This window comes from Kwoniella dendrophila, chromosome 1, assembly GCF_036810415.1.
Source record: "Kwoniella dendrophila CBS 6074 chromosome 1, complete sequence".
In the NCBI taxonomy this organism is placed as follows: Eukaryota; Fungi; Basidiomycota; class Tremellomycetes; order Tremellales; family Cryptococcaceae; genus Kwoniella; species Kwoniella dendrophila.
The window spans coordinates 365,048-389,185 of record NC_089476.1 but is presented as its reverse complement, the minus strand read 5'-3'; the positions used below and the strand labels follow the sequence as shown (position 1 = coordinate 389,185).

Genomic DNA, 24,138 nt, shown 5'->3' with positions numbered 1-24,138 from the left:
CTCATTATATCAGATCACCATTATATTGTCAATCCTGTCTTTTATCTTCTTCATCTAGACAAATCGATATAAGACGCATCTTTTCCATTGAAACTCCTTACACTCTTTCATTACTCCGCTCTTCTTCGATTCAAATATCAACAACACTTTCACATCTTAGCATTCCTTGCAGCATTGATCTTATATATCGTTCCAAGCTAAGCCCGACGGTCAAAGCTGAATAAGCTATTTTGTCGATTATTTGGTTTTAATCAACATTGTTATCTTTTCTGCTTCATCAGTCAGTCAAGGAACAAGTATGGAGTCGCAGCGTCCAGCTAGGATACCTCCTCCTGGCTTGCCCATATGTAAGTTTTCTCTATTTGTGACATTATCGGACACACAGCTTATCGACCATGGATGGGCTTATAGTATCTGGTCCGCCACCGATAACGGAATCTTCCAGTAAGTTGTTTGACTTGCGGAGAGTGATGAGAACAACAGTGTGTCTATATGGGTAAGCTAACGAGATGACTGATGATCGATGGGATAGATTGTAGACAATGTAATAAAGAATTCAACTTCATATTTAGACGTAAACATGTTTGTGGACATTGTGGATACGAATATTGTTCAAATTGTTTATCTGATGGTCAAGCTTTGATGCCTCGCAAAAGCTCCATATCTCAAAATGGATCTTCTTCATCAAGCTCATCAACATCAAATAATAATAGTAATGGTCCAGCAAGTATATTTAATGAAATCAAAGAAGGTTTGAGGGAAGGTTTAGGTTTAGATGAAAAGTCCTCTAGCAACAATAATAACGGTGTAGGAAGTGGTTATGAGGTCGAAAGTGTTTGTATACCTTGTTTAACTATGCTACAAGGTAAGCTTGATGCTGGAAGCGAAATAGCTATTATTTCAGTGATTTGTGTCGGTCTGACCACCTAATCTCGCCGAACCTTTCCCAACACTGATCAATATTGTTGTGAAATGACAGTGACGGCTGCCAATTTGACTCAGTTACGAGCATTACCTATAAAACGATTGAAAGAATATTTAGCCGCATATAATATACCTTGTATAGGACCTAAAGAGAAAGAAGATTTCGTTCAAGCTGTCATAAGAGCTAGAAATCCAAATACAGGTTGTTTATCGCATGAAGCTGAAGTGAGTATATGTTCCTACCATATCATGATTGAGTGTTACCGCTAGACGAACCGAAGGCATCTGAGCTGACTGAATGGAACCATTCGTCTATTCTAGAGCTACTATAGACGAAGGTCTGTACCCAAATATGGTCAAACCCCCTCCCAGACCCCATCTTCCACTCCTCGTCCTAGACCACCTCCGCCGCAGAATCAAGCTAGACCCCCTCCTCCATCTGCTCAATATCCTTACTCTCGCCCTCCACCACCTACGCAAGCTTATGCACGTCCGCCTCCACCCACAAACGCTTACAGACCACCTCCCCCTACTACTAATTACGCACCAAGGCCAGCTCAACCGACACCCCGACGTCCGCCTCCACAGCAACAACAAGCTAGACCCCCTGCACCAACACCTAAACCACAAGCTTCTCCTGCTCCACCTCCTCCACCAGTACCTACCATTTTGTCTTTAGTCAGTCTACCGAAGTCGTATTTGGCTTCATTGAGTATAGGTACTTTGAAGGCCATATTATACGAGAATCACGTTAGAGTAGATTTCAAGCAGGTTTTAGAGAAGTAAGTGAAGTAGATCTTAATTACACAAGGAGGTACAATATTCCGTTACGATGCTAATAAGGGTGAATCCTACAGAGAGCAACTTATAGACCGAGTCAATGAATTGATAGTCGACGAAAGAAAAAGACTAGAAAGACAAAGAATAGAAGAAGAACGTCTAGCAGCTGGAATGTCAAGTTCAGTTCCTGTTCCAAATGGTCATTCGACACCACCAGACTCAGACAAATCGGAAGTCAATGGGGAGAATGTAGAAGGTTCTGAAGGAAGTGTATCGGACAGTAAGAAAGTACCTACTGGACCTATGCCAGAAATTGAAAGAGGTTTATGTGTAGTTTGTCAAGACGAAGAAGCTACTCTAGCTGTCGTGGATTGCGGGTAAGTCTATTCACACCATTTAATCTCGGGCTTTTATACTCTTTTGTGAATCCAATTGACCGATATCTTGTACTGATACAAATGATTAATTGTTTTTTTCTTCTTAGTCATTTATGCATGTGTGCTCGTAAGTCCAACAGATTCTTCTTGACAGAATCCCGATAGTAGGGAAGTACACTATTCGCTGATCCTTCTCCTTGATTATAGATTGCTCGGATTTAATCATGGCCACGAGTCAAGAATGTCCTTTATGTAGAACTAGAATCGTCACGTCGTAAGCTCGTGGCTTTTCGAAATTATCAAGGAAATTTCGATTATTAAACTAATTATCAATCCTCTTTCTCTTGCCGATAGTCAACGATTGATCAGAATATATAGAACCTAGAAAAAGTGATATCCGTTGACTATATCAGACCCCAACAGTAGATATCGAAAGCTTTTCAGAATTTTACCCTTGTATGCATTATTTTTCTACTTCCAAATTGAGAATGGAAAATATCCATGCATAGGTAAATTAGATCAATTGAGAACAACGATATGCCAGATAAACAGAATATGCTAGAAATAATGAATAGAAACGGAAGATACAATAGTCGTTGTACTGAAAAAAGGGCGACAAGATGCAAATGATCGAAATGTAACAACAATCGGCATATTGCTTGTTGTTTATGCTACACCTTGTTCAGTCTTCATCTTTTTGATTATTGCCCAATCTCCCATTTCGACTTGATCTCTGAATGTCGTTTCTACAGGGGAGAAGTATATCATATTAGCACTAGTACTCAGTGTTGTCTTGCGAAACATGAGATACTTACTAAGTGTATCAATACTTTGTCTGGTTATCAACGATACAACTTCATCTTTCTCATCGAAACTGTAGAATTTTATGAATATTAGCCATCCATATAGCCTCTCACTGTCGGGGCATTAATGATGACCTACTGTCTGTTAAACATTCTAGCGGTTTGATAAGGTGCTCTTTCAATTTTGACTGCTACACCTGCACCAACTTGAGATTTCTTAACTATCGTGAAAGGTTTATGGTTGATTTCCAATGATGTACTACAAGTATGGTTTGTTCATATCAGTTAGGGAAACTTTGAAAACTAATCGAGAAGAAAAAGTGGACTTACATTTTACCTAAAGTTATGATTTCTCGTTTACCAGTAGCTTTATCGACTTTAACTACACCAACAGGCGTGCCAACTCTCATTGAACCTTCAATGATGTCACAACCTAAAATGATAGGATCTCTGTGTGCGAAAGCTTTCAAGATCTTCATTCTTACTGGCCATACTGCATTTGGTGCAGCTTCTTTTCGTCTTGATTCTTGTACTTCAGCCATGTATTTCTGGAATGCATCGAATAAGTGGTAGATAACCATTGCTAAGTGAATAAGTGATCATTAGCCGGTATTCAGGTAGACAAACCTCTATGGGCGGATATCAGGTAGAAGAGAAGTTTGATAGGAAGATGCAGAGTAAAAATTTGTCAACTCACAGGAGAAGATCTTCATACCAGCTTTCTTAGATAGTTCTTCAGCTTCTTTCTCGATTGTAACATCAAAAGCCATTATAACAGCATATTCAGGAGCTCTGTCTAACATTATACCAGCTTTAACTATAGTTGATTTATATACAGGACCAATACCGAAATTGAAAACAGGAATTTTCATTTGTTGTAAGAAAGTCAACAAAGCTTCTAATGAACCTAAAGTTGAAGCTTGTACCCAAACACCTTTACCTGATTTTGTCACGAATTTAGCTAATGAAGATAGATCATCCATTGCCATATCTTTATATGCTTCAACTTCATCATCATCGTGTGCAACATATAATTTTGCACCAGCAATGGCTTTTTCGAGTCCAGGTGCAGATATTTTAACACCTAATGCTGCTTTGACTTCTTTGTTATGTACATAAGCGGACTATGGAAACAAAATCAATGTCAGTTTGTTCACTTCTCATTGACGGTTCAAAGAGTCTGCCAAAACTAACCTTGATTCTCAATTCTCGTAATGGTTGAGGTGTCAATAAAGCTCTAACATTCGTTACGATAGGACCATCAGAACCACAAAGAACAATTCTATCACCTTCTTTCATTACACCATTTGATAAAATAACATCGATTGTAGTACCTAAACCTTCGATGATCTTAACTTCTAAGATGGTACATTCTAATTCTGAGATATACATTAAATTGGCGTTCATTCTTTCTTGAGTCAATTTGACTAATAATAACAGCATATCTGGAATACCTTCACCTGTAATAGCAGAAGTTGGCACTAAAGAAATGTTTCTACCCAAATTCTTGTTTTCATCAAATAACTCAGCATTGAAACCTTGTTCAGCGAAAGCAAGTTTAGCAGCTTTGACTCGATCTTCGAACTCGGATTTAACGAAAGCTTTTTGAGAATTCAACGTTTCTCTGAATCCTGCATTCTTCTTTGGTTCCCATCCATACATTCTATCAATCTTGTTAAGCGCTACGATAAATGGTGTTCTACCTTTCTTAAGTAAGTTGATAGATTCGATTGTTTGTGGTTCGAGACCTTGAGTGATGTCGACAACTAAAATAGCAATGTTACATAATGATGAACCTCTTGTTCGCAAGTTAGAGAAGGACTCGTGACCAGGAGTATCGATAATAAGTAAACCAGGAATTTTAACCTCAGTTTCGTTGTTCTGGTTATATCAGATTGTCAGTGATGGTAAATTCTTGGTTTTGCACGAACACTTACAGTATTGACTACTGCTGATTTTTCTACAATAGCTGATTTAGGGAAGAAAGTAGCACCAATCTGTTGCGTGATACCACCTGCTTCACCTTCTGCAACGGAAGTTTGACGAATCTGCGGCAAACAAGACTGGTCAGCACGGTCATCGGGATGTGTAAAGAGTCTGACCTACTTGATCAAGCAATTTGGTTTTACCGTGATCTACATGACCCAAGATACAACAGATAGGAGATCTAAGGTCTTCTTTACTACCAGCAGCTTGAGCAGCTTGTTTTCTCTTTTCGATTTTCTCCAGAGCGGCAGCTTTTCTGACAGCAGCCTCGTCTTCAGAGTCCGATTCGTCATCGGAATCGTCATCGGAATCGGTTTCCTCTTCAGATGACTCCTCTTCAGAAGATGACTCTTCCTCTTCCTCCTCTTCTTCTGCAGGGGCGGGAGCTTTACCGTTGGCTTTAGGGGCAACTTTAGCATCGGCTAAAGGAGCAGCAGGAGCAGGTGTAGCTTTATCAGCAGGAGCGGATGCACTCTTGGCTGGAGCAGGAGCAGCGGCTTTAGGTGCGGCAGGTGCTGGTGCTTCGTCATCTGACGATTTATCCCAATCATCCTCTGATTCTTCTACCTTGAGTTTATCTACACCAGCAACGACCTTTTCAACTTCCGCAGCTTCATCTTCTGATTTATCCCAATCATCTTCGCTGTCTTCCTTGGCAGCTTTTGATTCAGCTTTCTTTTCAGCAGGAGCAGGAACAGGGGTTGCAGGTTCCGGAGGTGGAGTAGCAGTTTCTTTCGCAGCTGGTTTTTGTTGTTGCTTCTTTCTATTACCATACACAACCTTCTTTTTAGCTTCAGGGGCGGCACCACCTTCTTGAAGACCAGCAACTACCATACCACTAGCTAACATAGCTTGTTTTCTAGCTTCTGCAGCAGCTTTTTCTCTCTTTTGAGCAGGTGTCAAAGCTCTACCCTCAGCTTTAGCTTTAGCTTGTTTCTCCTTCTCTTTAGCTTTCTTTGCCGCTTTAGCTTCAGCAATTCTAGCTTCTTCCTCTGCTAATCGTGCTTCTTCTTCTTCGATCTTTCTTAATCTTTCTTCTTCAACTTTTCTTGCTTCTTCTTCTAATTTTTTCTTCTCTTCCATAGCAGCTTGCATAGCAAGGATATGTGCCGGTACCTTCTTTCCTTTACCAGCTGCTGCAGGAGCAGGTTCAGCAGCTTTAGCAGCTGGCTTCTTCTTCTTCTTCTTTTTCTTATCACCTCCACCTGCTTCTTCATCACCTTCATCTTCTTCAGCTTCGGCGGCGGGTTCAGGAGCAGATTGTGTAGGTTCTTCAGCAGCTGGCGTAGGAGCAGAAGCTTTTTTAGCTGCGGCTTGAGCCTTCTTTTTAGCCTATAAACATAGAAGTAGGACATTGTCAGATGATTACAACCGCGGAGCGAATCAGGAAATAGCTTACCTTCTCTTTCTCCTTCTTCAGCTTTTCTTTCTGAGCTTTAGTAAGGATCTGAGTGAAAGATTAGCAAACCGTATAATCCGTGATAGCCTTGGACTGCTTACTTTAGGAGCTCCACCGTCTTCAGCCTCTTCATCTTCATCGGCGGCAGCTTCAGGTTCAGCGGCAGGGGCAGGTGTAGGTTCGGCAGCTTTTGCAGCTTCTTCAGCTGCTCTTCTTTCAGCAGCGGCTTTTTCAAGTATAGCATCTAAATCTTCTTCTTCTTCATCAACTTGTTTCTTTCCTTTCTTTCCTTTTTTGCCTTTCTTTGGTTTAACATCTTCTTCAGGCCATTCATCATCTATATTTACTGCTGTAGCTGGCTCAGCTGCTGGTGCTGGAGTTTCGTTATCCATTATTTGATCTTCATCTTCTTCTATGACAGCCTTCTTCTTAGATTTCTTGTCTTTCTTTCCCTTTTTTGGTTTGACATCATCTTCCGGCCATTCATCGTCCATATTTGGTTTTGTGTCGATTTCTGGCGATGCTACTTCTTCGTCTTCATCAAAATCGTATTTCTTCTTATTCTTCTTTTTATCTTTCTTTTTTGCGGCATTTGCCTGAATCATAGCCTAGAAACCAGAGATAGAAACGATGTCAGCTGAGCTCTCTGGCAAAATGACAGAGATCGTTTAGCTTACCATCAGATCGCCACCTTCATCATCGTCATCCATAGCATCCCCTTCATCTAATAGATCAAATACACCACCACTTTTCTTATTTTTACCTGATTTGGCAGGTTGCGGTACATCGTCTTCTTCATCTTTAGGTACACTGATATCGGCTATGGCAGCTTCTTTCTTTTCCCTGTTTTGTGGAATGAGTGGCAAACTGATCAGCTGCTTGACTCCCCACAAACTGCGATAAAGGAGGATTGATTGATTTACATACCAAAATTCATCATCGTCTACATTCTTCTTTCCACCTTTTTTGGCACCTTTCTTTGGAGGCATTGTATATTCCTCTTTTTGGTTAATCAATCAATCAATTGTGTAAGTGAATGTCTCTATAGGACCCAAGGTGATGCTATAGGTCTATTTTAGTGAATCAATATATCAAGCGGGTGCGAGGAGACAATAGAAATAGCAGATAAATAGCTTGTAAAATGCAGGATCAAGAAATCGTTGATGAGTGAATGACGGAGATTGAAGTTTACTTCCGCAATTTGTGTGCTGACGTAATACAACGATTCCCCGAACGGTCGGGACGTGTTTTGATGTTGACGCGAAGATTAAACGGTAAAAGCAGATAACCTTGAAATTCAAAGATTATCTATTCACTATATCTCTTCATCTTCATCTTCACATTGACAGGCACTCGCTCGACATATTCTCACAACTCGATTGCAAAACAGGTTTTCAGATGACAAGCCCTGACAGATCTCGCTGAAGGCTCAAAATCACCGTTCAAATATATCGCAACCAGAATGTCAACCTATCCTCCTGGCTCTAGCTCAAGCCCTATTCCAGCGGAGGAGTATGAGCTACCATCATTATCCGATGTTGAAGCTGGACCATCAAAACGTCGACCACCTAACACTGCACCTAAAGCAAGAACATTAACCCTTCATCCTACTACATCAACAGCCAACTTACTCTTTTCCGCTCCTTCCGCCGGTTTACCGACGCCAAGAAAACGAGATTCTAGGACACATTCATACCCAGATTCACCAGACGATATCATGACACCTCGACGACTTCATAGAGATGCTTTTCTCAGTGAAGAAGATCAGAGAATGAATGATTCAGAAGAAGTCAACCTGCCAGATTTTGGTCACATACTGGGATTTAACGATGAAGGAGAAGATCATTTCGCTATCGCACAAGGAATGAAAACGAGATGGAAACGGAAATTATATTTGTTATTAGAAGAACCGAATAGTGGAAGAGAAGCTTTCTTTATACATATTGGAGTCACTGGTACTATCATATTCAGGTATGTTGTCTAGCTGATAAACTTCGACAATGGTGCAACCCCTTAGCTAATTCAATGTACTACGTTAGTGCTATCTTGACAACGTTATCGACTTTACCAGCATTTCACACTGATCCAGGATCTACACGAGCATTATTTGGTCTAGATACATTTATTGTTATCTTATTTACAATTGAATATTTAGCAAGATCTCTAGCACATTCAGATAGTTGGACAATGTATTATAATTGGTCAACATCATTTTTTGCTTTATTAGATTTAATTGCAATATTACCGTATTATATTGAAGTTGCGCAAAATGAAGATACATCAATCTTATTTAGATTTTCAATCTTAAGAACATTAAGATTATTAAGAGTTTTTAGAGCATTCAAATATCAAAATCAAATGTTATTAACTATTGAAGTTATGTATGTGGCTGTAAGAAGATCAAAAGATGCTTTATTAGCTTTATCATTTTTCATTTTATTAGTTTTGATTTTATCTTCAACATTATTATATTTTGCAGAAAGAGGTACATGGGATAATCAATTAGGAGCATTTATTGATGCAGATGGTGATCCTTCTCAATTCGATTCAATACCTAAAACAGCTTGGTTCTCTTTAGTAACTATGTCAACTGTTGGTTATGGTGAAATTACCCCAAAATCTTTTTTAGGAAAATTGATTACAGTTCCACTTTTGATGTTTGGTCTACTCTTAATTGCTTTACCAAGTTTTGTTCTGGGCAGAAATTTCGCTATTGTTTTCGATGCTATGACCAGACAAGTGCCTAAACCAGTAAGTGGATATTTCCCTTCCAACTACCTTATCTACCGGTTCCTTCCCATGAAAAGCTGTTTGACTTGTTCTGACCTAACTTCTTTCTTGTTATCTAGCCTTCCAATATGGCATCCCCTCGGGAATCTCTTGATGCTCCTCCACCACCAACCTCCTTACCTACGGATAGTACATCTGCTCCCCTACTATCGACGGTTTCCAATACACCTACACCTTTAGCCTCAGCTTCGGGTTCTGCTTCTAGAGCTCGGGCTATCTCACCGATGCCATCCTCGGGAGGGATGGTTCCTTCTTCTTCCGCATCTTCGACTAGAGGATTGAATCATCTACCTCGAATGTGGGATGGCGGTCCGGAAATATCTACCATGTCTGATAAACAGCGTGGTGATTTGACAAATGTCAAATTGGCTAAAAATCAATATGTGAGTTAAGAGCTTTGTTCTTTTAACCATAAACACGAATGAAATGTTTCTGATCCAAATTGAAACGTCTCCAGGTCTTACTGGAACAGATAGACAGTCTGAGGAAGACCATCGATAGACAAGGTGATCTTTTGATACGTTTGGCCGCTGCTTTAGATGTCAAAGAAACTAGAAACCTCAGAAGTACTTCACGAGACAGGACAGATGGTAAAAAACATGATGTAGATGAGAAAGACCAATTCGCGCTGGGGGATAGCGATGAAGAGGGAGAGAGGTGATAAAAGTGCCCTATGTAACAACTTTGTCACTTGATTTGAAAGTGCATATCCAATCAATCTTATGGAAATATATAATAGTGTAAAATAAAGTGAACGAAAAACAGAGTGTGGCCCGACAGATTGAAAGCTAGCATATGAGATTTTTGGGATGTCCTGAAGATTAAGCACCCCAAGCCCTTCTTGCTGAGTCGTCAGTGAACGTTCTGACCGGTTGACTAGGTTCAAATTCTTCTTGAGATTTTTCTCTCCAGTCAGGTGAGTTTTGGAAAGATTCACCTTCATTCGCTGTTTCATACCCTACATCCATTTGACTTTCTATAATAGCTGTATTCGAAGTACTTGAAGCCACGGGCGGTACAGAGGTCAACACTGCAATTTGTTCTGATAGATCCTCTTTGCTCCAAGCTGCTTTTGCGGAAGAATCGGTAAGAACCCTTCTAGGTTGGTTGAACTTGACGTTATTTAATTTAACTTGGTTATTTGAAATCGGTTTTGCATTTGATGTAGATGACCATTGAATCCAGTTATACCACCTCTGTAATTACCTGAATATACCGATTTTTCCCATTGATTAAACGCTTTGATGTCATTTACATCTGAATCTGTAAAGCCCGTCATGCTCAGTATGTTGAATATCATTCCACTCAGGAGATCTATCTTCCAAATGAGATGATCTACTTTGATCAAACCTGTATTTCAAAATGGCTGGTAAAGGTCTTAAACCATCAATCAGAACTGGAATATCGAAAATTGTCTTATTTTCGCGGTTACCCTCTTCTGATTTGACCAATTCTTTGAGTGAATTACTAGCTACTCTCAAAGTAGAGAAACTGATCTGAACTTTTGGTTTCTCTCATCAATTGGTGGTCCGGTAATAACGATGTTACCCATTGGACTAGCAATTGAAGCTGAATCATATGATAAGTTTTCTTGCCAGGCATCAGAAGTACCACTTAATTCAGGTACATTACTCGTAGCAATCTTCAGTCTCTGTGAAGTCTTATTTCCATAAGTATCATCAAAGTTATTTTTATTTGGATTACCTGTGGTTAGAGATGAAGTAGGTGAAATTCTACTCCATGCTCTTGACATATTGTCACTGAAATCTTTCCACTTGGCTGTTGCATTTCGCGAAAACGTTTTAGATAGGTTATTCTTGCCTCTTTCAGCTTGTAATTGTGACTTCTTTTGCTCGATTAGCAATCTTAGGTTGTTGCCTTGATCAATCAGTCTAGATTGATTCTCTTCAATCGAATTCCTATTGAGAGGTTCCTTCCTTGATAGTTTTCTTTCCATCCTTTTAGAATTTTGATTGATTTCGGCCAATCCATCATAGATTTCTGAAGGAATTTGATATTTCCACCATTTACTTTCAACGTTTTTCTGATTGGACGAATTAAGAGAAGCTCTGTCATATGCTGATGCTTGAGCGGTGGCGAGGTTGGTAGACATCTCATTGATATTTTTACCAATCTCTATAGGATAATAGTCCAGGAACGTATTTTCACCATCAGAGTATTCGGAGAGTCGTTGACTAATTTTGTCGATAGTAGCTGCATCGCGATCGAATATGATTGAAGCTAACTCCAAAACAGCTTTCGCTGCAATGTCACCTAGAATAATATATGGAGACGCAGGTTGCTGACCAGTCGAGCGTGTACATTATACTGGGTTGAATGTGTGAATGCTCACCTTCTGTTTTGCGATCTTTGCTGTTCATTCTATCTAATTTATGTTGTGAGAAACGCTTGAGAGTATGAGGGTTCGGGGAAAAAAAAAATATATAAATTGTCATGGATCTTTCATTTATACATTTATACATTTATACATTTGTACATTTACTCGGAGTCCAAAGAAAAATGCGTACACACGATATTACAATCAACACTTTACGTGATAAAGGATCAGGTGCAGAAGGTGATAGGCTTCTCAGAAGCTCGCCAGAGCTGGCCTCAAAAGGTCAAAGAACAGAAGGAGAACATCAACAAAGGTCGTAAGACTTCTCTTTTAGCAGGTCCACGTGAGAACATAGAGGTATGTCAGGGAACGTACACTCATTTAGCGATAGGCCCTACTATTTATGTCGAAATTGAGTCTTTAAGATTTATAGGACAACAGTAGCATAAATCAAGCTAAGCAAGTGTACTACAATGTATAAGAATGACTACAAACTAAGATCGACGAGGAAAGTACAATTTATTCAGCTAGAACGTCCTTTCTTATATACCTTTTTCTGTGTCTATTCCATCATCCATATTTGTCGAAGTTCGACGATGTTAAGCGAAGTTGATGGCAATTCCGATGATTCTGCTATAGAGTTCAGCCTTATTACTCTATGCGACGATGTTATTGAGTTCGATGTATTTCTTGTCTTCCGATGTTATATTTATTACTGTATCCGTCGTTGAAGTGATCATTGACGTGTGTTCAGTCGCCGAGGTTCGCAAGTTATCGATTTGGCATCATGACAAGGTACGCCTCGGAGGAGCTAGTTAACGGCGTCAGCATGTATTTACTGCAGAGGTAAATATTTCACGACATGACATGACATGTTAAATGCATATACAGGAATCACATGGTGAAAGACCCGGTTTCTTCCTCCTTCCCCGCCACTTCGAAAAATCCCGCTGTCTTAAAAGGTTACAGTATATGAAATATAACAAACTGGCTATACAAACACTGTACAAAATGTAGGACATGAGTGACATCAATATACAACTGCTTCGCTATAACAAAACTCCGTTTTAGCTTTTCTCTTAAGCTTGACGTTTAATCTTCTCCATCTCCCCCAACATCGAATAGCCTGATCAAATCTCTAACACTCAATCTGCCTAATCTACCAGCACCACCTTCTCCCATAGCACCATCACTAAGAGCTTGCTTTTTCTCTTGAAGTTCCATGATTCGTTGTTCAACTGTATTCGCAATGATCAACCGATGTACATGCACAGCTTTACTTTGACCAATTCTATGTGCTCGATCTACAGCTTGATTCTCAGTTGCAGCGTTCCAGGCGAGATCGAGGCAGATGACCTAGTTTCATGGTATCAGCAGCAATTGCGACGTTGATGGAACACATATATACAGAGCGAAGTAGTATAAAAAGCACAACTCACATGATTAGCAGCGCAAAGATTTAGACCTACACCACCACATTTCAGACTCATCAAAATAACTCTTGGAGATTTTGGATCGTCTTTGAGATTGACCTCGAATTTTCGCAAAACGTCTGTACGTTCTTCTTGGTTCATTGCACCGATATATCTGACATGGTCGACACCCTGTCGAGTTAGGAAGAGAGAGCAGAGTTCGATGTATTGGACGAATTGTGAGAAAACAATAATCTTGTCATTTTTGGTGTCTTTGTCGGTTGTGATTTCGTGAATCAGATCGCTAAGAATGAACACACAGTTGGAGTCATGACAACTCAAGATGATAAGTAGCGGACTATACTTACCCAAGCCTTTCCATCTTGGTTGAAGGTGGGACACGATCCATGTCCAATTCGTCCGCTACATCTGCAAGTGGGTCTTCGCAATTCGTAGTTGGCATCTCGTTCCTTTTCCTCTTTGATGAACGTGATGTAGCATCGCCATTCTACATGATGCGACCAAATCAACCCTCTAGCAAGCCTTGGCACAACAGTCGACTCACGGCTTTTCTTTTCCCTTTCACGTCACCTTCTTCGTATTCATCCTCATCACCTTTGGTTTCGAATTTAGCGGTAATATCGTTTTCTACCCCTTCTTCTTCTGCTCTTTCATTTTGAGGTCTAAAGGCATCTGCTCTAAAAATCTTGCCTCTCTCAATGATTCCTCGACACATGGGACATTTTCTTCTGCCATGAGATATATCTAGGTCGGTGAGATCGTGATCCATGGTAGGGTTATTGAAGTGTTCTGAGATACAGGTACTACAGAAGGAATGGGCGCATGGAGTGATTCTTTCGTCCTCCATAGGAGATTCGTAACAAATGGTACATTCGACTTCACGAGAGGATTCGTCACCATCGGCCGGTGCAGTGTCGAGATTTACTGCTCTTTCGGCAAGTACCCGCTTGGTCCGGTCGACTACTTCTTGTCCGCATAAAGTCATAGCCCTTGCTACTTCGCCTTCATCGTCTTCTCTTACGGCTTCGACTCCATTCAACAAATCGTCATCGGAGACCAGCATATCGTCATGATGAATTCCATCGTTTGGGTTTCGTCGGAGCAGCCATGGATGACCTGGCAGAAACAGTTAGTATGTGGCTTGAATATGATCAACCCGAAACTTACACGTCAGTTGTCTAAGCCTTAACAACATCACTAATACTACGCTATAATTCTTCATGACGGTACCTCTTCTCAAGAATGAATTGAAGCGGACCTTAAACCTGTTCTCAATAGCATTGTAAATTTGTCGTTCATCGTCAGTGAACCTCAATTCAACGACATTGGTGTTTTTCGGAGGAAGTTCCAGAAGCTTCTTGCCATTCAACTCGGAGTCCTTGTGTCGCCGAATACAACATTGTAAAAGTATGGCCTGTCACCCACTGTCAGTATAACACGCAAATGTGAGGGTGCGGGATGGAGTAGCTTACCTGCATTCTTTTGGTGGCAAGTTTGGGCTGTCAAAGAGAGGTTAGCTTAGGACACCAAATCTCGAGGCGAACAACTCACTCTTCTTTTCTGAACTCGAGAAATATGATCTCTAAAGTGATCCCATGCTGCGGATGGAGATATGGAGAGGAAATGTAGATACGGGTACACATCATCCAAGGTATTAACGATAGGAGTACCAGTCAGACACCATCGTAAATAGGATTTGAGAGCAAAGCAAGCCTTTGTGGCTCTCGTGTTTTTGTTTCGAATCTTAGATCAAGCAGTTAGTGACCGTGCACAACGTAGATAAGCTAGATAACGTGAGGCTTACTTGGTGAGCTTCATCCAAAATAACTCTGTACCATTGAACCTTCATCAATGGTCCTTGTTTTTTAAGATCTGTATATTCTTCTTCCGCATCACTACCATCCTTCTTGGCACGTTTTTCCTGGTCAAGTAAGATTGTTAGCCACCGTCTATTCGAATTCGTAAAGAACGGAGAACATACCTTGGGTCCCGCTTCCGCGACTAAGGTACCGTAAGTAGTGAGAACTACATCGTACTTCTTCAGATTGTTTGTACTCTTGATTCGCTTCTGTCCATGGTAGATGAGAACTTTGAGTAAGCCGGCGGTCGTTTTACTTTCTATTTCATTCTTCCACCTGCCCGATAAGCATGGTCAGCGACACTTGTCTCTCTTCAAGCGATACTCGATCAAGACTTACTGAGTCAGAAGTGCTAAAGGAGCAATGATAAGGGTTGTTTTGATCTTAGGATCTTCACTTTGATTTGTAACGATGGTCGCGATTGATTGAACAGTCTTTCCTAAACCCATTGCATCCGCATTGATTCCACCTAAAAGCTTTGGATTACGTTCTTTTTCGAGCATAAAATCAACTCCAAGTACCTGAGTAAGGAGTGTAAGTATGGTCATAGCAATAGACGAGAAAGAAGCTCACTTGATGAGGTAAAAGCTCTATCTTCAAATCAGGTAGACGGTCGGTAAGGGAGACTAAATTGAGTCGTTCGAGAGATTGCTCAACCGTTATATCCTCAATAAAGTCTTTCATATTTTCGTCAAAGTAGGTGTGTAATCTGATGTGGGAATCGCAAGATCAGCTCTAAAGTCCAAGAGCAAAAGGAAGAACCGCAACATCGGCTCACGCTTGATCGGTTCTTGGTCTGTCCCATTCTTCATAGCGACCATAGATGTCCGCCATGGTCTCGTCATCATCATCTCCGCCGTTAGGAAGCATACCACCACCTGGTAATGGTATTTGACCATTCCACGCGCCTGGCATATTGCCTCCTGCATACCCATTGTGTAGACCATTGACGATAGGTTGACTACGGGCTGCGTTTAACTGATTAATAAGGGAAGGCGGACCTTGGTATCTCAATTCTGGCAATGCAGTAAGAAGGGCAAATGATGGTGCGAGGTATTCTCGACTTCCAACGCCGTTCATCAAGAGTGAAAGTATTCTTATTCGACTGTTAACCAGAAGAGAGAGATCAGGGTTGGTACGACATTTCATCCTGATTGAGCAATAAAGTCAGTCTATTTTCCCCTGAATATTACGATGGATAAATCACTTACTGCACTGCAGCGGATCGAAGAAAAGAGAATTCTGCTGTATAATATGCGGTTTTGGTCATGGGATTTACTGGCGCATTGTGGGCTACGATCGCTCAATTGACCTCGTCAGCTTATCTCTAGCTCCTGCTCGTCAAACTTACCATTCAAATTAGGTTTCACATCATTATGCGGTACTGCAGGAGGAGGAGTGGGTGTAGGAGTATCGGCTTCCCGCTTCAACTTCATCTTTTCTTCAGCTGATAAAGCTTGTATTGTACCAGGTTTAGAACTTGGCCCGGGTCTTGAACTTTCCTTGTCTTTCGACTTTCCCTTATTTTGATTTTGGGTATCGACATTAAAGATGGCATCATAGGATTTTTGTTTTTGTCCAATACTTTCGCCACTATCATCTCTAACCATTTCTACTGCATCTTTGGGTTCAGGCTTTGCATTGCGAGTAGATTGTGACAAATTGAAGATGGGTGCAAGAGGTTTAGAATTTGTCCTAACGACAGCTTTACCTTTCCCTCTATCTTTGATTGTGATTTCCCCATCATCTGAATCTGAATCCGAAAGGGGGATTGGATTATCTTTGTTGGTGACCTTTCTATACTCGTCAGGTATTTGATCTTCATCCAGAGCTATAATATCATCTTCATCAGTATCTTCTGCAAGTTCATCAAATTCGTTGTCAGATCCGACGGGTGAGGATGATGAGATGGTAATGACCTCAATGGATGACCCTCGTCGGTTCGTTGATGAAGATGGTCCAGCTCTAGCTTGAATAGATGTTGATGGTTTGATATCGATAGCTGATCGAGGAGGAGGCGAAGTTGATGCCCATTTAGGTTTACGATCAAGAAGATTAAATGTTTCTCGTATAGGACTACTCTGTGGAATTGCTCGAGAGGGTTTAGAAGATGAGGCCATGTTGGCTGAATATGATGGTCCCGCCAAAGCAGGTTCGTCCAAGATAGATTTCCGACCAAATCTCGTTGATGACGCCGAAGAAGAAGAAGGGAATTCAAATGATGCAGGTTTCCGAGATGACGAGGAAGAAGAAGAGGTAGAAGGCAATTCGAAAGATGATGGTGGACGAGAAGAAAAAGAAGAAGAAGAAGAAGAAGAAGAAGTTGTTTTTGGTAGTATTCTATCATCAATACCCTGAAAATGCAATATATAGACATTGTGTTTCAGTTGAGTCAACTTGACGTGATTTCGTTTGTGGATGATTGACGTCGATGTGAGACATCAAGATGACTCACTAATCGATTACAACGCTCGGACCTTCCTCTTTTATGATCAGGTTCATTACAGTGATCCTACAATACGAGTTATGGTCAGCTATCTACCTGAAAACGATTTACTGTTTGTTGATCAATCTATGACTTACTTGATAATCTGAGAAACTACCAAACCCATCTTGCTTACCACCATCGATTTTATGGGGGTCAGCAGATAGTATGATATCTTTCCAGCAATAATCTTCCATACCTACAAAAAAATACGTTTATGGGTATTAGTATGATCCTCTTTGATCCCGTATAATTCGTGTATTGTATACAAGTTTGTTGTAATATGAGAAGTAAATGAGAACGTACAAGTTATAACACCAAAACCATTTCCACCTAATTCTGTATTCTTCTTTTTTGGATTAGCAAATTCTATAATAAAATTCGTATCGTATGGTGATGTTTTGCTGAAATTTCGAAATGATTCAAGGTAAAACTGAGGTGTAGGCTATATAGGTAGGTGTGGATTTTATCAGTTATTGCCAGTCAGAAGCTGTCGGGCTCAAAACAAAAACCATGTAATCCAATATCGAATCAGAAGAGGAAGGGAAGGGAGAAGTGTCGTAAACTTCGAAAAACCTTGACGAGCATAACTGCGTGGAGTTCCCCTCTTCAATACAAGAAAACTCACCTTATCAGGTTCTTCGTCAAGACCCAAAGTTTTCCTTGCGGATTCTTCTAATTCTTTATCACTCAACATTTTGTTTTCAACCTTGTTTTATTATTGTAGATTATTGTATATCTTCATGAGAATACAATGTTTCACCTCAAGTCGCTTTTCAAGAAGGTTTTGAAAAGACTGTCAAGAAGCCTTAAAGTCTTAGCATTGGTTTCTCTGCAAGATGTCAATTGATTCAATGTTGTTGTTTAGTCGACCTGAAAATAGTAAGGTAAGAAGGAATGACAAGTATAATATCCAACGAAGGATTATTATGAAACACTCTGTCTAGGCCATAGCTCGACGCGACTGGTAATGTTGAAATCTCATCTCGCATCATCTTTTCCTCCCGATCGCGCAGAGACACCATGCCAAGTCACAACAAAAAGAAAAAAAAAAGCAGCTCCAACGGAAGAATGCAGGGGTCAGTGCACTGCGCCCAGTCTCGGATAAATGATCATAAAAGCGGATTCAACATATTCATAAATTTTGCAACATCCCACTTGATGTTTGCTATAATTGTAAAATTGTAACTATGCTTCATGAATATAACAGATGTAACAAGATAGATTACATATCATTCACTTGATGATTTAAATGTTATATATGCAATGATGTATGTAAGATTACATGTATATGTATTTATGATACAACTATTCATCGTCACTATCCTCATCTTCCTCTTCATCACTTTCTTCAGCTTCTAGATCAAGCAGACCATCCTCATCATCCGAATCTAATACATCTCCATCATCTTCACTGTCACCATCATCTTCGTCCTCCGATTCATCGTCGGAATCATCTTCAGAAGAGTCATCAGAACCAGCTAACATGTTAACATCTTCGATTGCACCGTCTTCACCGACTTCGATAGGCACAACATCCTCATCATCGCTTTCACCTTCGATATATAGTTGACCCTCTCCGCCTTTTTGACCACCATTGAGGGTCGACTGAGAAGCTGCTTCAGCTGCCAGTCGACGCATTTGAATCTGAGCGAGAGCCAAGTCTAATCGACCGGATAAAGTGGAGAGAGGTTGGTAGGTTTCCAATCGGGTTTGCAACAACTTGGATAGGGTAGCAAGGTGTAACGGTAAGGATGGCATCTAACGCAAAAGATAATTTAGCTCGGTAATCAGGGTCAAGAGCGTAAGCTTAAAAAAACTCACTGTCATGAGGAGAGCTCCTCTTTCAACCAATACACCTTTTACCCATTCGACGGTACCTCGACCTTGCTGTTCGTTTTGTACTGAACCTCGACCACCACCTCGTTTGTTGGCGGATTTACCTTGACCTAATCGTTCAACACATGCTTTGAGCAAGGGTAAAGCAAGTTGGGCGGGCATCTTTCGGATGGTATTTCGAATCAAAGTAGGGTTTCGGTGAGAGAGACATAAGGTGAGAAGAGCTGGATCTGACGTGTGTAAAGCTTGGACTAAGACTCGAGTGAGTGAGGCGGCATTGACTGGACCATCGAAAGCGGCTTCAGCAGTAGCTTTGGCCTTAATAGCTGGCGCGTCACTGTCGGTAGCTGCTGGAGCAGAACCGTCGTTGACAGCGAGCATCCGTTCGCCCAGGGAGAGATCGGCCATATCGACGTCGGTTGGAAGTTTTGATGTTGTTTCATCGGTATCAGCATGAGGTGCTTCGGTGACATTATGAGGTGCAGTGAACCGCTGTATGGGTAAAGTCTGAAGTGAAAAGTCAACTTGTGATCAGGTGAGCAACAGACAAACTTGACTTACTGTTGAAGATCCAGCAGCCCCGACCAAGTCTTGTGCGTCACATTTGACAACAGTTGACTGTTTAAGTCCACCTTCAGGTAATTCAAAGACCGCTCGATGCCATTTGACTCGGCCACCACCGGTCATACGACCACACAATAAAGCTCCAGCAGCTCCGTTGATATCAGCCGCGAAAGACACTCGAGCTAATCTTGCGGTTCGTTCATCTTTACCCTCGACCAATTTTACGGTACTTGGTCGGGAATCAGATTTCGGACGAGCAAAGTCTAAGTCGCCAGGTAAGTGGAACAAAGATATTTCACCAGATTCATGTAATACTGAAAGAAGTGTCGATGATGTGGAGAGAGAATGAGCAGAAGATAAAGTGGGTGAAGAGTATCGATATGACAGTTTAGGTGCGGTTTGAGGGGAAACTATGGTGTATTGCGATATTGTTCGATCATCTTCGGATACCACCAAGAAGGATGAACCTTGCTCGGTTGTAGGGAGAGGCAGTATAGAACTGACTGATGTAGTAGAAGCAGGAAGGGGTGCGGATGTATATGTTATTTTTGAAGAAGCAAGATCGAGATGTAATACCAGTACTGCAATTGTACCTATAAGCACATGTAAAGTTTCGGGGGAAGATGACGGCAGTATGGAGATGGCTGAAGGAGATGAGGAGGACGACGGTAAGGGGAATGTATGAGATATATTGGAGGCATCCGGCGATAGCACCAAAATAGACGAGGAGGTCGTAAAGGCAATGCCATTTTCATCCGACCAGGCGGCAGTGGCAGGTTGAGGCAGTTCGATGGTGCGTATTATTTCGCCTTTATGGGGTGCGAAGACTGCCAATTGACCTTTAGATGAGGTGATCAAGACGACCTCTTCGTCGCCAGCTTCAGGAGGACCAGACTTCCGACGTTTCTTCTTCTTACTTGCAGCATCGGAAGGTATGCTCGTCCAGGTAACAGTAATGGCTTTACTTGCACCAGAAACTTCCCATTCAGATATGACTCGATCGGTCGCTACATCCCATACTTGCACCTTGTCAGCTGAGCCGAGCACAGGTGAAGCGAGAGCAAAGAGCGTTCGTGAAGGGTTGAAGGCGGAGACAGATGAAGAAGGAGGGGGGAATTGAGCGACTGGTTGTTGCGAGTGCTTTGGTCTCGATGGACCAGCGACAGGCTGACGTGGACGAGCCATAGCGATCAAGGCTGTGACAATCGCAGATGGTTGTCAGCAAATCAATCCCTATATGACAAGCAATAGTAGAGATGGATAAGGTGTTATTATGAGTCAGATTGGGTGCCCGGAAAAATGGGTTTCGGGCCTTTACACCAGTTTTTTTATATGTAAGAAGACCGTCGTGTGTGATCATCATTTATGGAATGTGCGATGGACAGGTAGGATGAGAGGGAAGAAGCAAGCGCAAAACCGGAATGGCGATGTTCCAACAAATGTAGAAAAGCAACTTACTTTATTATATAATGGTTGTATCGAAGCAGACTTTGGAGTCGAGCAATTTTTCTATTTACCTGAAGGGAAGAAATTCATTCAATCAGCCAACCACCCTTATTGTATATACACCAGGCAACAGCGACAAATGACAAAGGGTTTAATGAATCAGTAAAAATAAAACAGCCATGTTTTGACAGCATATTACCCGTTTTCCCACCTGTATCGCTACAGGCAGGTCGACGGGCGTGCTCAGGCGGTAATTCCCATATGGGACATCATTTAGTGAAAGAGGGCAAAAAATGCAGACAAGATTGGGTGACGATAGGTATATACGGCAGATTTGCGGTACAGGACAATTAGATATGTAAGAATAGAAATACTCACTCTACTGAAAATTTTACTGTATAAAGGGGATAGCGCGAAGCTCTCGACCCTAACTATGAATTATCTATCGCATGGTCAGCATATCGCACAAGATGCAATGAGACTGAAAGAGATGCAAAAGAAAGATATCAGAGTTGTGCGTTTATGGGTCTTGGGCATTTCGCCTAACAGACTCTAGTTTGAAAATTGAACACGAAGTCATCGTAGTAAGGGAGGGAAACGGGGACGAATGGATAGAGTAGAGAGCCCGATGTGGATAGATTGGGAGTAAAGAGTCAAGAGACTTACAATGTGGTGCTCGACTTGCGAGACTTGATATTGGTGATTTATGCAATGTTAATAAAGATAAAGTGAAAGAAGAGAAAGTAAAGAAGTAGAAGCAGAAAGATAAAAGTTGAACGAGACAAGGGGAGGGGAAAAGGGGGAAACCAAAATTTCACTCTGCACTCTGGAATTTGGTGAATATCGTAAAATTAAGTGGGTCACCTGAATATTTATTGATTGTATTTTTATAATTTTATCCCATAAAAGTTGATGATTTAATTATTTATTTTGCGATAAAGGTTTCAAGGTGGCCATGGGCTATTATTGTGAACATTCAAATGCATACAGGTGAAATATTTTGAAGACTATCTTGCATAATTGCTGGTAGAGTCTATCTGTATCGACATACCATCCTCCAGCGTTTGATAAGCAACAATGTCAGCTGTAGCTTCACCTCGAGACGATAGTCTCAAACAAACCAAAAAACGAAAAAGACCTTCCAAGGTCACTTCAACAATCACTCCAACGACAGATGATGTAGAGATCTCTGAACCTGTGACAGATGCAGATGCATCGATGGCAGAAGCAACTTCATCAAAAGTTACTTTGGATACACCTTCTTCTACAGGTGGTATAGATGGAGCAAGAAATGTACCTGATGGAGAACCATATAAAAGAGTACCATTTTCAACATTAAATTTATCAAATCCAACGATGAATGCAATTCAAAGAATTGGGTTTGAAACTATGACTGAAGTTCAAGCTAGAACTATACCACCTTTATTAGCAGGTAAAGATGTTTTAGGTGCAGCAAGAACAGGTTCAGGTAAAACTATGGCTTTTTTAGTACCTAGTGTAGAATTATTAAGTACATTGAGATTTAAACCTGTTAATGGTAAGTTGCTTTTCTATGTTATCGATAGTCGTCTTTTCTACGTATGGTAACTAATTCATTGCTTTCCAAATTCTACTAGGTACCGGTGTAATCATCATTTCACCAACAAGAGAACTCGCACTTCAAATTTTCGGAGTAGCTAAAGAACTTATGCAAGGTCATTCACAAACATTTGGTGTATTAATGGGAGGAGCCAATAGAAAAGCTGAAGCTGATAAATTGGTAAAAGGTGTAAATTTAATTGTTGCTACACCAGGTAGATTATTAGATCATTTACAAGTGAGTATATTATGTGAAAAATATTGATGGGAATTAAAGCTGATGAGAATTATCGTTTTTTGTAGAATACAAAAGGATTCGTTTTCAAAAATTTAAAAGCATTAGTAATTGATGAAGCTGATAGAATTTTAGAAATTGGATTTGAAGAAGAAATGAAACAAATTATAAAATTATTACCTTCAGAAAATCGTCAATCAATGTTATTTTCTGCTACACAAACTACAAAAGTTACAGATTTAGCTAGAATTTCATTAAAAACTGGTCCATTATATATTAATGTTGATGAAGAAAAACAAGCTTCAACTGTTGATATGTTAGAACAAGGTTATGTCGTTTGTGAATCAGATAAAAGATTCATGTTACTTTTCACATTCTTAAGAAAAAATTTAAAGAAAAAAGTCATCGTCTTTTTTTCATCATGTAATTCAGTTAATTATCATGCTGAATTATTAAATTATATTGATGTTCCTGTATTAGATTTACACGTGAGTTATCTTTTGCCCTACTTAGCTATATCAATTTTCGTCATATTGTGTTTTTTGGGATAATGCTAATATTCGAAATCACATTTTGATAGGGAAAACAAAAACAACAAAAGAGAACAAACACATTCTTTGAATTTTGTAATGCACCTTCAGGTATATTATTATGTACAGATGTCGCAGCGAGGGGATTAGATATACCTAAAGTTGATTGGATAATTCAATTTGATCCACCTGATGATCCAAGAGATTATATTCATAGAGTTGGTAGAACTGCAAGAGCAGGTAAAACTGGAAAATCTTTATTATTCTTATTACCTTCAGAATTAGGTTTTTTAAGATTCTTAAAAGTCGCTAAAGTTCCTCTAAATGAATATCAATTCCCACAAAAGAAAATCACAGATGTACAAAAGCAGGTAAGTTGGGATGAATCAATCACTCAACTCATACAAAGTTAGGAAGAAGACAAAACTAACGAAAACCGTTTCTATTTCCATTATATTGTAGCTCGAAAACTTGATCTCCAAAAATCATTATTTAAATACATCAGCAAGAGATGGATATAGATCATATTTACAATCATATGCATCTTACTCATTAAAGAAAATATTCGATGTTAACAAATTAGATTTAGCTAAAGTTGGTAAAGCATTTGGATTTTCCGTACCACCAAAAGTCAATATTTCAATCGGTACTGCAAAAGCTAAAAAGGAACGAAATGAAGAAGATGATTCTGAAGATGAAGGTGCTTTACCTAAAAAAGCTTATTATAGAAATAGACATAATCAAAAGAAAGGTAAATTCAACTAGTCTTGAA

General features: G+C 40.3%; 8 protein-coding genes across 8 annotated transcripts; 3 read left to right on the top strand and 5 right to left on the bottom strand.

The window, feature by feature from the left end:
• Nucleotides 1-298: 298 nt before the first annotated feature.
• On the top strand, nucleotides 299-2,466 carry L201_000145 (uncharacterized protein; the record flags this gene model as incomplete). The annotated part of the gene is made up of 9 exons (XM_066215949.1): nucleotides 299-347; nucleotides 412-444; nucleotides 533-865; nucleotides 980-1,149; nucleotides 1,246-1,706; nucleotides 1,782-2,081; nucleotides 2,189-2,208; nucleotides 2,289-2,355; nucleotides 2,436-2,466. 9 exons carry the CDS (start codon nucleotides 299-301, stop codon nucleotides 2,464-2,466), a joined length of 1,464 nt encoding a protein of 487 aa, XP_066072046.1.
• Nucleotides 2,467-2,747: 281 nt separating this feature from the next.
• Nucleotides 2,748-7,258, bottom strand: L201_000144 (uncharacterized protein; the record flags this gene model as incomplete). The annotated part of the gene is made up of 12 exons (XM_066215948.1): nucleotides 2,748-2,827; nucleotides 2,897-2,955; nucleotides 3,024-3,143; nucleotides 3,215-3,467; nucleotides 3,582-4,008; nucleotides 4,079-4,765; nucleotides 4,822-4,932; nucleotides 4,991-6,202; nucleotides 6,270-6,317; nucleotides 6,371-6,877; nucleotides 6,947-7,112; nucleotides 7,197-7,258. 12 exons carry the CDS (start codon nucleotides 7,256-7,258, stop codon nucleotides 2,748-2,750), a joined length of 3,732 nt encoding a protein of 1,243 aa, XP_066072045.1.
• A 473-nt stretch (nucleotides 7,259-7,731) lies between these two features.
• Nucleotides 7,732-9,720, top strand: L201_000143 (uncharacterized protein; the record flags this gene model as incomplete). The annotated part of the gene is made up of 4 exons (XM_066215947.1): nucleotides 7,732-8,240; nucleotides 8,309-9,020; nucleotides 9,119-9,442; nucleotides 9,517-9,720. 4 exons carry the CDS (start codon nucleotides 7,732-7,734, stop codon nucleotides 9,718-9,720), a joined length of 1,749 nt encoding a protein of 582 aa, XP_066072044.1.
• A 160-nt stretch (nucleotides 9,721-9,880) lies between these two features.
• L201_000142 (uncharacterized protein) lies at nucleotides 9,881-10,338 on the bottom strand (the record flags this gene model as incomplete). Its single annotated transcript, XM_066215946.1, has 2 exons — nucleotides 9,881-10,255; nucleotides 10,315-10,338. 2 exons carry the CDS (start codon nucleotides 10,336-10,338, stop codon nucleotides 9,881-9,883), a joined length of 399 nt encoding a protein of 132 aa, XP_066072043.1.
• A 198-nt stretch (nucleotides 10,339-10,536) lies between these two features.
• On the bottom strand, nucleotides 10,537-11,440 carry L201_000141 (uncharacterized protein; the record flags this gene model as incomplete). Its single annotated transcript, XM_066215945.1, has 2 exons — nucleotides 10,537-11,333; nucleotides 11,413-11,440. The coding sequence occupies 2 exons, from the start codon at nucleotides 11,438-11,440 to the stop codon at nucleotides 10,537-10,539; spliced, it is 825 nt and encodes a 274-aa protein (XP_066072042.1).
• Nucleotides 11,441-12,489: 1,049 nt separating this feature from the next.
• Nucleotides 12,490-17,871, bottom strand: L201_000140 (uncharacterized protein; the record flags this gene model as incomplete). The annotated part of the gene is made up of 18 exons (XM_066215944.1): nucleotides 12,490-12,753; nucleotides 12,837-13,113; nucleotides 13,178-13,317; nucleotides 13,375-13,946; nucleotides 13,998-14,244; nucleotides 14,303-14,329; nucleotides 14,382-14,573; nucleotides 14,635-14,751; nucleotides 14,812-14,965; nucleotides 15,029-15,210; nucleotides 15,263-15,398; nucleotides 15,468-15,839; nucleotides 15,901-15,982; nucleotides 16,041-17,043; nucleotides 17,145-17,201; nucleotides 17,273-17,373; nucleotides 17,481-17,619; nucleotides 17,803-17,871. 18 exons carry the CDS (start codon nucleotides 17,869-17,871, stop codon nucleotides 12,490-12,492), a joined length of 4,131 nt encoding a protein of 1,376 aa, XP_066072041.1.
• A 611-nt stretch (nucleotides 17,872-18,482) lies between these two features.
• L201_000139 (uncharacterized protein) lies at nucleotides 18,483-20,762 on the bottom strand (the record flags this gene model as incomplete). The annotated part of the gene is made up of 3 exons (XM_066215943.1): nucleotides 18,483-18,935; nucleotides 18,999-19,520; nucleotides 19,575-20,762. 3 exons carry the CDS (start codon nucleotides 20,760-20,762, stop codon nucleotides 18,483-18,485), a joined length of 2,163 nt encoding a protein of 720 aa, XP_066072040.1.
• Nucleotides 20,763-22,100: 1,338 nt separating this feature from the next.
• On the top strand, nucleotides 22,101-24,131 carry L201_000138 (ATP-dependent RNA helicase HAS1; the record flags this gene model as incomplete). The annotated part of the gene is made up of 5 exons (XM_066215942.1): nucleotides 22,101-22,560; nucleotides 22,640-22,839; nucleotides 22,905-23,324; nucleotides 23,417-23,737; nucleotides 23,829-24,131. 5 exons carry the CDS (start codon nucleotides 22,101-22,103, stop codon nucleotides 24,129-24,131), a joined length of 1,704 nt encoding a protein of 567 aa, XP_066072039.1.
• Between the last annotated feature and the right edge of the window lie 7 nt (nucleotides 24,132-24,138).